The sequence below is a fragment of the Narcine bancroftii genome, chromosome 3, assembly GCF_036971445.1.
Source record: "Narcine bancroftii isolate sNarBan1 chromosome 3, sNarBan1.hap1, whole genome shotgun sequence".
NCBI lineage: Eukaryota > Metazoa > Chordata > Chondrichthyes > Torpediniformes > Narcinidae > Narcine > Narcine bancroftii.
In genome coordinates this window covers 112,048,564-112,061,801 of record NC_091471.1, presented here as the reverse complement: position 1 = coordinate 112,061,801, position 13,238 = coordinate 112,048,564, and the positions used below count along the sequence as shown (strand labels likewise).

The following is a 13,238-nucleotide window of genomic DNA, read 5'->3' as shown; positions in this document are numbered from 1 at the left end:
GCAGAACTTGAACTCATCCTCATAACTTATCCTTTGGTTCATCCCACTTTTCCAAGTAAAATGTGTACCAATGGATACCTGTGTGGGCTCAACTGCGTGTTTTTTTTGTCAGATATGTGGAGTAGTCCATGCTGCAAGCCCATACAGGTAAGGCTTCTCAACATTTCCTCTGTTGCATTGACAACTACATTTGTGCTACCTCCTGCATCCATGATGCATATTTATCAATTTTGCTGCCAACTTTCACCATCTCTAGCAACACTTCCATTTCTCAACCTGTCTTTGTCTTTGTCTTGGGAGATTAACTATAGGCATCTATAAACCCACTAACTCTCACAGTTCCCTTGACTATACCTCTTCACACCCTGTCCCCTGTAATGCTTCCTTTCTCTTAATTCTACAATTTCTACCGCATTAGCTCCCAGGATGATGTCTTCCATTCCAAGCCATCTGAGATGACCTTCAACTTGGCTTCTCTACTGCCATTAACTCAACCCTCACCCACATTTCCTTTATTTCCTGCATATCTGTCCAGGCCATTCCCCTCCCCTCCCCACGTCCTCAACTACCACCCCACTAACCTATTTTCTGCCACCTACAAAATAATATCCTACCATCAGAAACATCTTCATGCTTTTAGGGACCACTCTCACTGCAACACCCTCATCCACCCAACTCTTCTCACCACTTCCCCTCTTCGTATCTACCCTTGCAAATGCATCTCCTCCCTTACCACTATTCAGGACCCCAAATGGTCCTTCCAAGTGTAGCAACACTTCATTTGTAAATCTGTAGGGGTTGTTACATTCAGTGCTCCTCTACAGCAGGGATACTGGATGCAGACTGGAAAGATCTCCCAGGGTCAACCACTTCAGTTGCACATTCATTGCCACACTGACACGTATGTCCATAGTCTCGTGTATGCCAAGTTGAGGCCACTTGTAAATCTGAATAGTAACACTTTGTATTCAATCTTGGCAGTTTCCAAGCAGACAGTATTAATCCCAGAAACTTTAAAATGCATTAGCAGTTTATTTTACATACATAGACTTTCAGGCAGGATTAAAACAATAAGAAAACTACTGTTTCGCTTATGGTAATTGTATATAATTTTAGTGACAAATATGAAATGTCTTGAGATTAATGTTTAAATAAACTGGGAAATGCCACCTAATGTAAGATTCTACCTATACTTTTGACAAGTATTTCATTATTTTTCCTGCTTTTGGTCACTACCTCAGGTTTGACTTTGCAGAGTAGTTGGTAAAACTATGAACTTTACGATATCCCAGTGTAGCATCTTTCCAAACGGTGCCCTGCACTCTGGGTCCAAAGACATGACAATGATTTGCATGTTGTATTTTTATGGGATGGAGCCTTATCCAGTGCCCTCTATCATGTCAGGGACAAAGACTCTTCCTTTATATGCCCTTATGCTCCACATTTTAGAAATTTGTCTTCCCTTGTGATTGTGATTTCTCAGCTATGTTTAATTGCTTCATTGGTGAAGGTATAAGAGAACTTGCTTCTAAGCTTTCGATCACCTTTCAAGCATGTGGCTGTCATTTTTCACCATGAGGACCAGAGTTGTACCAATGAAATTTAAATTTCCATTATGAGTCTGAAAAACAAAAATTAAACAGTAAGGGACATTGCCCAAACCTGAGGATTACCAAAATCAATGGTTTGGAAAATATCTGGTCAAGTTTGAGCAAATGCCTCCAAACTTATTGGATGGCACTTCACATTCTACAGCAAGGCAATGATTTGAAACATGCTGCTAAAAAAGTTTTTCATACGTAAAAAACTGGAAATGTCTTGAAAGTTGGTCTAAATCTAAATCCAATTCAGCATGCCTTTCCATATGCTGAAGAGAAAACATATGGGGATAAGCCCAGCATGAGTTAAAGACAGGTGTAGTAGAGACATTGTAGAGTATCACCAGAGAAGATTCTCAGCACCTGGTGATGTCTATGAATCAAAGTCTTTGAAGTCATTGCATGCAAGGGATATGCAACAAAGTACTAAACATGACCATTGCTATGTCCCAAATATTATGGTTTCCTGAAATAAGGGGACTATGTATGAAAAGTGCTGTATTTTCTACATGGTCAAACCATTCTATATAAATAACGCTGAATGAAATTTGTAATGTGCACTTTAATCACATGAATTGTTTCATTACATATTTAAAACTGGAGCACAAGGGCAAATAAAGAAAAAAACGTCTTTGTCCAAAACATTATGGAGGGCAATGTACATTGTTCAAGTTCTCTTGATTTTGTGCCAGTTTTTGTTTTTACAGAATAGAAAGAGGGCCCAAGGGTTCAGTTCTCCTTGTTTATACCCTTTACATAATCAGAAAAGCAAAACAAGCAGATGCTTAGAATCTGAAATAAAATGTGCTGTGTCAAGGATTAATTATGAAAGGTCATCAATCTGAAACTTTCCATTTCTTCTGTTGAGAACTTCCAGTATTTGCTGCTTTATTTCAGATAACTATTTCAAAATATTGTCGTTTTCCCTTAGGCCTTGGCATCTGATAACAACTAGGTTTGGTAAAATTGTTCAGTATTGTCAGATGTGGCTCCTGTTGTCGCCAAATTTTATTGGCTGTAAAATTGCATTATCGCATGGGTCAAACATCCATGCATGCAGACCTAGTTTTACTTCCTCAGGGCTAATTCTGACTTGGTTCAATTTCGACAGAGATGAGTGGAGCACTTCATAGAAAATGCAGACTTTTCCATATCTGAGTCTGGAACTCAACAGTGGATGGTTTCTAGATAAATGCTTCAGCTATTTTCAAAAGGCCTATCTTTACTGTTTTTCTGTGCACTCCTCTTTTAAGCATTGACCTATACTGGGCTCCCATGTAAAAAAAGATCTTATTCCTGTTTTCAAATCTCACTTCTGTCCCATCCTTCCCTTTAATCTACTCCAGTTTAATTTCTCACCCTAACTATCTCGGCTGTTCTAAACATCAACTCAATTAAATTATTTTCAGTATAAAATTTCTTTTTAACCTTCCATTGTCCTTCCTGGACTGTTGTCAGAGTTTCAAATTTTTTTCTTAGTGTAACCATATTCTTTAAGCTTATTTGTAAACTATTTCTGATGGTCTAGCTCAAACTGCTTTAATACTTGACTAGTGGATAATGAGCGCTGTATCGAGTTCACGCATTGTTCTAGTGATCCTCAGGTGCTCTGTTTTCCCACATATAGGTAAGAGGTAAAAGAATCAAAAGAGACAATATGAGTGATTAAGTTGCAGGTTATAGAGTGGGAATGGGACCTGGAAGATGACAATTGTGGGAATGGAATCAATAAATTTGATCGGCATGGAACTTCACCTCACTTTTTTGAAGCAAAAGAATACCCACCTCTGAATTTGAAACCAGTGTGATATCCATTCCACTTGTGGACTGGACTCAAAGTGGCTGGAGCAGTAGACAGAATGAATGCTTTCTTTACTTTTTGGGATATATTTCTGTTCCAGAAAAATGTCTGTGGAAACATCGACTTAAAAATATCTGTGTGACTAGTCTGCAATTCGGGGACATTGAGATTTCCTACTTGTGGGGATAGAGGTTTTGAATTTGAGGTATATTTTAAAGCAAGTGACAGATAATTGTAATCTTGTATAAAAGAAGTACATGTAAGCAAGGCCTCCAAAGTGAAATAGATTAGAAAGATATTTATTCAAAAAGGGCACAAACATAACTTGGAGACACAAGTAGCTCTCAGCCACTGGATCAGTTTTGACAACATCAAAAAAAACTAGAAAGAGGAATAACTTCATTTTTGATTGTTAAACATAAGCTGCCAAGATGCCCATCATTGTAATTAAATAAGAATACATACAGATTTGTCAAAGGTGATATATGATCACTCAAAAAATAGCAATGATCAGAAATTACCTTCCTGCATTGCAACCTACATTGCCAATGCTACCCGTTTCACTAAAAATGTGCAATATAGACATTTTACACTGGTAAAGTTGAACATAATATACAACTTGCATGCCCAAAAATTTCCATGTGGTTGAAACTAAAACCACCCCAATTTTGGTTTGACCCATTCACCTTTTTTTTTGCATTTGTGTATATAAACCAAACACTATAGCAATATAGTACGTTGCAGCAAGATTGAACATTTGCAGAGCTTGAACTGGATTCAGAAAATATTTCAAACTCAAACTTCAAATGCAGATTAAGAAATTTAAATTCAGTCAATGATATCTGGAGTCAAAATGCCAAGATCAGTTAAAAAAAAAATTAGTCGGTCTGACCCATTAAGACTCCAGATCCACAAACATTTTTGAATTGTTAAATAGTTACATCAAACCAGTCACAAACAGTATGCCAGATATACATCATTAAACACTGATTTGGATAAGAGGTCATTCCTCACTAACTTCAGGTATAGCTAAATGAGAGCAATAACTAGCCTGGTACTTGACAATCATCACCATGAGCTCCTATATTGTAGTCCTCAAAAATTTGCTAGTGTTTACTAAAGATCATCCACAACTCAAGATGTCCCAGCTGTATCTTGTCCTGAGCCCAACCATACTTCACAGGACAGACGAGGCAGCCGACAAAGGAATGACACCAACTGCAAATTCCATCATGACTTGGAATTGTAATTGGCACCTCTTCTTTGCTGCTGGGACAATGAATTTGACTAAAAGTTAGAATGGGACCACCTTCACAAAATCTGCTGTCTGGGAAGCACTTTGAAACGATTATAGTATGGAATAAAATTATTAAAGTAATTTATAATTTTGGAATTTGATATGGCTGCTCCTGTTGTTATAAAAGAATGCAAATTTGAATCCCATTTTTAAAATTTGGACTCTTCATTCTGTGGCTTTATTTTTAAGTAACACATTTAATATAATGAACACATATATCCATGTTTTCTGAAAATGCAAAAGTTGGGTAAAAGTGCACAAGGTCCTAATAAATCGTTGAGTGAAATTTGAAGCCCATTTTCAAAACAAAAAACATACTTTCAACAGCTGAGCACAAATAACATTGTGGTCCCTGAAATAATAATTAAAAACTGCTGGAAATCTTAAAATCAGAAAATGTTCAGTATGCCATGCAGCATTTATGAAGAGAAATAATGTTTCAGGTCGATGAACTTAAATTGTGAAATAACAATTGTTTGAGCTAAAATGTCAATGTGTCGACAGATTAGCTGCCCAAATACTTATTGAAGACTGAAATTTGAGTATCGTCAGTACTATTCATGCATAATTGTCATATTGTATAACTGAAAATGGGAAAATCTTACATCTCCTCCCCCCCCCCCCATATTGTTCTCTGGCCCATTCCTGAAGACATCGTGTACATAACTAAACAAAACAAACTCTGCTTGAGGAACTCAGCAGGAAGAGCAGTACCAGTGGTAGGATGCTCCTCAACTTGTTGAATTCCCGTAGCAGTTTGTTTTAACTTCAGAATCCAGCAATTGCAGTCTTCTGTGTCTCGTTCATAATAGGAATATATAGGTTGATTTTCAATTATGTACTGAAACCTAGACATTGCCATCAGCGTATAACATCTCTCGGAGTAGACTAACCTGATGTTTTGAATTGCCACATCACATTGTTCTTCCTGGATTCAGTGTGATCTTGACAAGATTCTTCCCTCATCACTGCCAAAAGTAACACTGTTCAAATATAATTGATCAGTACCAAGTTAATTCTACCTCAAATTCTGCTCAGTCCACTTTAGAAAACTAGTTGAATTCTGACTAATAAAAGAACATGTGAGTTAAGATGTTTTACATTTTTTGTAAAAATCATGAGATGAAATTAGAATCAAGTGATTGGTTGTACAATATAATGAATGATTCCAAAATAAAGCATCAAGGCATATGGCAGAGAATAGACAAACCATGTCAGTCTCAGAAACCGATTTTAACATTAATGTAACTGAAAATGTTCTTCCCCTATCCCTTTAATCATGAATCCCATTGGAGTTGCTTCTGATGTGCATCCTTCATCATGTACATTGCCTACATATGTCGCCTTGGTGTAGTGTTGGCAGGGTAGTCAAGTGAAAGGCATCACCAACCCAAACACATTTTCACCTGATACTGAAATATACAGGTAAATATTTTCATTGTCGTTAAAAGGTGCACCAATATAAGAGTGGAATGTTTGGCCCAGGTGTAAGGGGTCTTTGCTAAATCCAAGGCATCGTTTTTTCTTCAGCATTTCCCATTATTCTTTAAAAACTATTAATGAACCAAATTTCTAAATTAGTTGTTATGTATTCTTCCAAAAATGTTATCAGTTGCTATCTCAGGAGCCTCACTGTACCCATTAGTAGCATATCAGCTCTCCTGAGTTCAAAACGAGGCTCGGGGATAATTCTGTTGGTCTCTGCATTAAGTCTGGATATTGCCAACTCCACCCAAAAACAGAACCATGCATGCTAATTTCGCTGCTGCAAGGATCATCAATGAAACATAAAATGGAAACAAGGTACTGGCTAACCAGCAGAATTAGACAGCTTAGATATTTATTGGAAAAGTAGATTTAATGAAGTGTACACAGAAAATTGAATTTTCCATGAGCATTTTTAAATCACTGCTTAACTTTTTGGATAAGGCAAGATTTCCCATTTAGTACATCAGATTATTGCCAGAATTAGTCGCAAAATCTGAATATAATGACCAACTCACACTTTTCCATTTTCTCTCTAATCTCTAATTTTCCAAATTGCCAAGGAAAAATAAAAATCTCTCTGCACTTCGTAACTGCAAAAGGAACGAAACCCTGCAACAACTTTGCTTAATGGAAGTCTTTAAATAGCCATTGGAAAATGAGCAAGGTTTTATCTCTTGTTTTTTGAGAGAAGCATCTCTCTTCAGCTCCTTTTCTGCTTTGTCACTGCCCTGGTCCAACATTCCCTCAATCTCTTGGTTTACATCTTTCTCATGCATTTGTGAATCTAAGTCAGGGTTCTACTTGTTTGAAAACTAATGAATACAAATCACTCCAATTTCCAGTAGTATCTACTGCTAGAATGGATGCAAGTTCTAAAGTACATTTCTCCACAAAAGATCAAAGTTTATTTGTAGCACCTGGTCTTTCTCAAGGTACATTCTTCAGAAAGATATCTATAAGAAATCATCTGGATATACTGAGGCATGTGTTTGTTGTCTGCTTCAGCAACTGTATTTAGACCATAGTTCTGAATACAATGGAAAACTGAAAAAAAAACTGATGACTTCAAACATCACATCCTTTTCTCTTTCCACAGAGCTTCCAGCACTTTTAAAATGTTGTATAGTACAACATTGTTTTAGTGAAGTTGTATTTCACTAAAATTCTCCATATCTGTAGAGATGTTTCTGGGAGCACCTGCATTTTTGAAATTTCTCTCTCAAGTATCAAATTCCTTTTCTTTCCTAACTGGAACAATAGTTTTGGACAATTAATACAAGTTTTAATTCTAAAGGAAACAGAAGAATGTCTAAAATGCAATTTTAAAAATTTCTGCAAATCCGAAAAGCAACAGTATAGGCTAATCCCTGGCAACACATGCGGTAATTTTTTACAGATGTTCATAAAGTTGAAAAATGTGCAGAAAACACTCATTATGGTAAGCATACCTCTAAAGGATTGTAATGAATTGCATCATGAGACTGAAAGAACAATTAATAAATGTGCAGAAAGAAGAAACTAGATCTGCTGTTCATAAGAAAGACAAATGCACGTTAGATTTTTGATTTTATGAGAGCTTGTTTGTATGTATTGATGTCCATAAATCAGGAATTTGTCATTCATGGATGGCCTGTATTCATCTCACTTCTCCCAACCATACATATTTATAGAAGCTAAGTACTTAAACACAGATACTAATTTCCTACAATGCAAGTATCTCTTGCTTGAATTTAATTGTTAAACTCAGACCTGCAGCAAATGAGACAGGCCATACTTATCAGACCAGTCACCCAACAAACAAGAAAATTGCACTAATTATTTTGGATAGTTTGAGGCAAGTCACTTTCTGCTTAAATCATGGAATCAGATGCCAGCAATATCATTGAAATTTCACCTAATTGACAGGTTTGGTAAGGCACTATTTAGAACTGGTGTAAAATCACTTACTGCAACAAAATAAAACCCATCTGCTTTGTCAACTTGTCTGCGTGTGTTTAACTGCAAGCTCCAAAAATGGGCAGTTAACATGCCCATAATACTGCCCAATAAAAAGTTAACATGCCTGATCAATAGTGTCCATTTTCCATGCACTTAAACTGAATATGGGAGAAGAAAACTTATGTAACAAAGACAGATTAAGGAAACTAAATTTAGAAACATTTATATTTTGATCTTATTGTTAATATTAGCCATAAAACCAATTAACAATCAGCTTGCAGGGTATAAGAAAATTTGATGAACTTTTGTTTTATGTAATCCACAAGCATTAAATAACAAATGAACAATGGATGCACCTCTTCTCTGGTTTGAGTATGTTCAATCTCTTCTGACAAGACATGGAGTAAAGGACAGCTCTTCGGCCTTTTTGAAAGACTGTTATTGGAAGAAACAGTCATAGGTACAGTCCAATAGCTAAGAAAAAAAATGAACGAATCTCTTAAAATTCCCATTTAAAGTGTATATCTTGGTGGAGTGGGCTGGGTGGAGAAAAGAGTGAGAAGGTTTAAAGTTCATGGTGTATGGTAGAAATGGTTTCAATTTCCCAGTCTTCTGAAAAAGCACATCCTCCCTGGACAGTTTCTCCTTCCCCGCGCCTGACTCCAGACAATTTAAATTTTTTAATGTCATCTGAATTAAAATGTCCATCTCTCACAGTTAATCTTCCCTGTTTTGGTTATTCAGGAGTACAGGTTTTGAGAGAGAGAGAAACAGAAACCAGGAGACACCTAAGAAGCATTTATTTTTTTATGCAACAAAAAGTTAAATATGATCATGTGTACATCAAAATGTACACATTAACTACAATGAACAATGTCTGGAATCATAACATTGATGGAACTGCAAAGAATTTCACCAAAAATAAACAAAATGAATGTGAACTGGGAGACAAACTAGTGAAAAATAGCTCTAAAAAATTCAACATATCAATAAAACACTTACTTAAATGCATTAACTGTTTGAACTGTCTTCACAAGCTGCCAAAATCCATTTTTTTTCAATAACACTTCATTTTTTTTACATCATTGGTTACAGAGCCTGGTAACTTTGAACATCTCGTCATAAAACTGGTCTTTCAAAAGTACCTCATTTACTTCAAGATCTGATACAAAAATCTGAAACTGAAAAAGTTTCCTTTACCTTTCGGAGCAATATAGTTTTTATAAGAAAGTACAACATAAAAGGCCTCTTGATAAAATTTCATAAATTAAAAGTACTAAAAGCAGGTTTTAAAAAAGTAATGTTAGGATTGAGGAAATGCTTTAAAATCCTGTTCTAATTTTTATTCTTTCCACTATTCAAATTGAATGAAATTCAAGAAAACCCTTTAAATAGAGTACTGAACTCCCCACAGGGATCCTTACAACCCAAAAGAAAAATGCTTGCTTTAACAATATTTGAATTTGTCTTGCTGTAAAGGTTAAGCGTGACCAATTTTCAGTCAGGCTGCCAGACCAGAGAGTTTTGCTCTATTGAATGCTTGGCTATACAGGGGAGGGGTACACAGAATTAGCAGCCCAATCCAAACTAGAAAGCATGCTGGCATGTTGGCCAACAAAAAGCAGCACATTGGCAACTGTGGAGAATAAGCCTCACTTTCCCTAGTGGAGGAAGGCAAGCAGAAAAACAAATGAGGAGACATGGAAGGATTTAGTTAAAGGCAGCAATTCCAAAACAACTGCTATCACTAGACTTCTGTCTGTATTCACAAAAACATCTGTGCAAGTTTCATGAACTGTCAATATGAAATACAGAAAAAGAAATTGCAAATCTATTCTGGACAGCGTATTGATACAGAAATCTTGCTGAGATTCAGTTTCAAAAGGATAAACAATGTGGATTCAGTGCAAATTTTAGAGAACAGTGTCAAAAATATCCCTAACTTAACAGCAGACTTCAGTATTACACCTTTTAAATCTTTACTACAACATTTATGGCAGTAGCTTCAAATATTATAAGCACATATTCAACTGCTCCTTTATCCACAGCTTTATTCTTTCACTCTTACCAAAATCAAATTATATTCAAATCGGGACTATTTTAAATAATACAAATGCTTCTGCCTGCAAAAAATTTATAGTAACATGTGACTTTATAATGCACCATTGCCGACTTCACAAGTCAGTATAATAACTTACTTTGGAAGGTAAAACTGTTGCAGCAAATTACTAAAGCATAATTAAAATGGTTACACAAGACATTTATAACAAAATCCTAATCTTGTGATTATTTTTGCGAGTGTCAATCATTGTTAAGTAGATTCTGCATAAAAATAACCCCAGGAATTACAATGCTGCCCATCCAACATTGCAAAAGTTAAATTTCAGTTAAAATTTAAATGGAGGTCAATAATATCTTAATATATAACCCAAACTCTGATGCAGCGTTCTCCTGATATTTTGAGGGTGAGGAGTTGTGTAAACTACTTTAAGATTTAGTATAGTATCTCAATCCTTTTTTGTGGTACATTTCCCTCAGTGGCAAGGAATACTTCTTTTCTACAGCCTTTGTCTCCTTCCCTTTGGCATGGTCTTTCTTCTTACCTACACAAAAAAATTGGAAAACAATGAAGAAAATAAAAAAAATGATCTTACTAAATAGGCACTCCAACAAACTACCGTAATTTGACAGCATATAGGAACCCGCCCCCTTTCCCCCCCAAAATCACTCTGGGTCCTATACGTAAAGGTGTCATTTTGGTGCTGCCATTTTATAAATTGGCGACAGGTGGAAAGCACTCAAACTACTCACACGTGCTTTCCGGAATCATTGCCACTCACTTCCCCTGGTAAGAAGACTTGCTCTCTCCCTCCTTCCTGCCCGTCCACTCACTCACTCTCTCTCTCCCTTCTGTCACTTGCTCTCTTCCACAGTGCTTTGAGCAGAGTGCTGGGCCTCGACGATCAGGCTTTGTTCGACGAGCATGGCTCCCGGAACAGATTGAATGAGGCATGGGGGTGGGTGGCAGTGAGCGAGCAGCTCACTCATTCAATTTGCTTGAGAGTCCTGTTGCTCACTTGCTCCCTCCCACAATGCTTTGAGGGGTGCACTGGGCCTTGATGATCAGGCTCATCGAACAAAGCCTGAGGGAGGGAAGGAAGGGAGGGAGGGAGGGAGGGAGTAACGGGAGGGACTGATGAGATCCCTGAGCAAATTGAATGAGGTAAATACACAAAAACAATTTTTTCCTGAAATCTCACGCTAAAATTTGGGGAGGGGGTGGGGGGGCAAATGCCATCAAATACAGTACTTTGTCAAGCTTTGTCCCCTATTAGATATAAGATAAATATATCAAGAGAGTGAAGATTAGAGAAAAAGGTTCCTGAATGTTTTGACCTTTAGGGATAGATTTGTAGCAGTCTTTAAGTGCTGGCAGTGTGGGAGGAGGGTAGGAGATTTAGAGAATAGGGCTGAGGTAGCAGAAGATTCCGGTACTTACTAAAATAGAGAAATAAAAGTAGCTCTCAAGGCACAGGAGCAGAGAATATAGAAAAAAAGTTGGAGAAATTTGTTAAAGATAAATCTGATATATTGGATAATGGAAAGCCATTTTATTTCAATCGCCACCATAATATAAATGATATTTTAATTACTTGAAATTTGCAGAGCAGGAAGAATAGGCTACAGATTGCAGGAAGAAGCAAATCAACAAATGCTTTGTTATCAGAGATAACATGCTGTGGAAATGCAGCCAATTATCTCATACCAAGGTACATTGATCAATGAGAATGAAATCTATTTTTTCAAACCAACTTCAAGTTCTTGAACTGTTGTTGTATTTTGATTGAATTTGGAGTAGAAGAATGTATGGTATGGAAAAATTAACACTCTTGAGGCTTGAGAAACCACTGGTGAGGCCTCACTTGCAGTATTGTGCACAGTTTTGAGTTCTTCATTTAAGAAAGCAAGTGTTGATGTTGGTGAGGGTTTATAGGTTCACAAGGATGATTCCAGGAATGAAAGGGTCATCATGAGAATGTTTGATAGCTCATGGCTTATACTCATTGGAATTTAGGAGTATGAGGGGGGAATCTCATTGAAACATTTTGAATGTTGAAATGCACGGACAGAGAAGATGCAGAAAGATGAAAAAACACAAATGCTGGAGAAACTCAGCAGGTCAAACAGTGGCCTTTATGTAGCAAAGGTTAAGATACATCACCAACATTTCAGGCTTGAGCCCTTCATCAATGTATGAGGGAACATGAGAGATGTCTGAACAAAAGGGGGAAGCGGGGTTGGTGAGGGTGGGAGATGATGGGGAGGGGGGGGTTAACACCGCGGGTGGAAAGAATCTAGGCTATGTGGAGAGAGAAAGGAAGTAGGAATTGGAATAACTAGTTAAAGGATGGGGGGGGGGGGGGGGGGAAGGCAACCTGATTAGTGGAATGGAGTGAACTCTATGTTCATGCCCTGAGGTTGGAGAGTGCCCAGACAAAAAATGAGGTGTTGTTCCTCCAGTCTGTGAGTGATCGGGGTGGGGTAGTGTGAAAGGCCATGGACAGACATGTAAACTTGAATGTGACTCAGAATTGAAATGGTTGGCTACGGGGAAGTCGCTTTGGTTGTGGACGGAGAGGAGGTGCTGGGTGAAGCAATCTCCTAATCTGCGACCAGTCTCTTCGATGTGGAGAAGGCCACAGAGGGTGCACTGGATGCAGTAAATGAGTTATTTGGAGGTACAGGTGAAGTGTTGCTTCATCTAAAAGTCTGTTTTGGACCTTGGTGAGGGAGGAAGTGTGGGTGCAGGAATTACACCTCCTCTGACCACAGTGGAAGGTGCTGTGGGGGGGGGGGGGGGGAGGAGGGGGGCGGAGCGATGGGTGGGGAGGGAAGAACACACAAGGGAGTCACAGAGGGATCAGTCCCTACGGAAGGCTGAGAGGGGAGGAAAAGGAAAAATGTGTCTGGTGGTGGGGTCTTGTAGTAAGCACTAGTAATGTGTGGGATGTAGAAAGATCGTTTCCTATGGTGGGAGAGTCTAGGATAAGAGGGCACAGCTTCAGGATTGAAGGGCACCTACTAATAACAGAGATGTGGGAACATTCTTTTAGCC

The 13,238-nt window shown here is 37.7% G+C and overlaps 1 protein-coding gene across 7 annotated transcripts in view; it reads right to left on the bottom strand.

The window, feature by feature from the left end:
- Window positions 1–2,163: 2,163 nt before the first annotated feature.
- pds5a (PDS5 cohesin associated factor A) overlaps window positions 2,164–13,238 on the bottom strand; it is a 222,185-nt gene continuing 211,110 nt past the window's right edge. For 5 of the 7 annotated variants that reach the window (XM_069924887.1, XM_069924892.1, XM_069924888.1 and 2 more), the window contains one exon: window positions 2,165–10,725. In XM_069924887.1, the coding sequence (XP_069780988.1) occupies window positions 10,681–10,725 (45 nt within the window). In that variant the 3' untranslated portion in view covers window positions 2,165–10,680. Of the gene's footprint in view, window positions 10,726–13,238 lie in introns of all 7 variants that reach the window. The other 2 variants (XM_069924889.1, XM_069924893.1) reach the window with 2 other exon arrangements.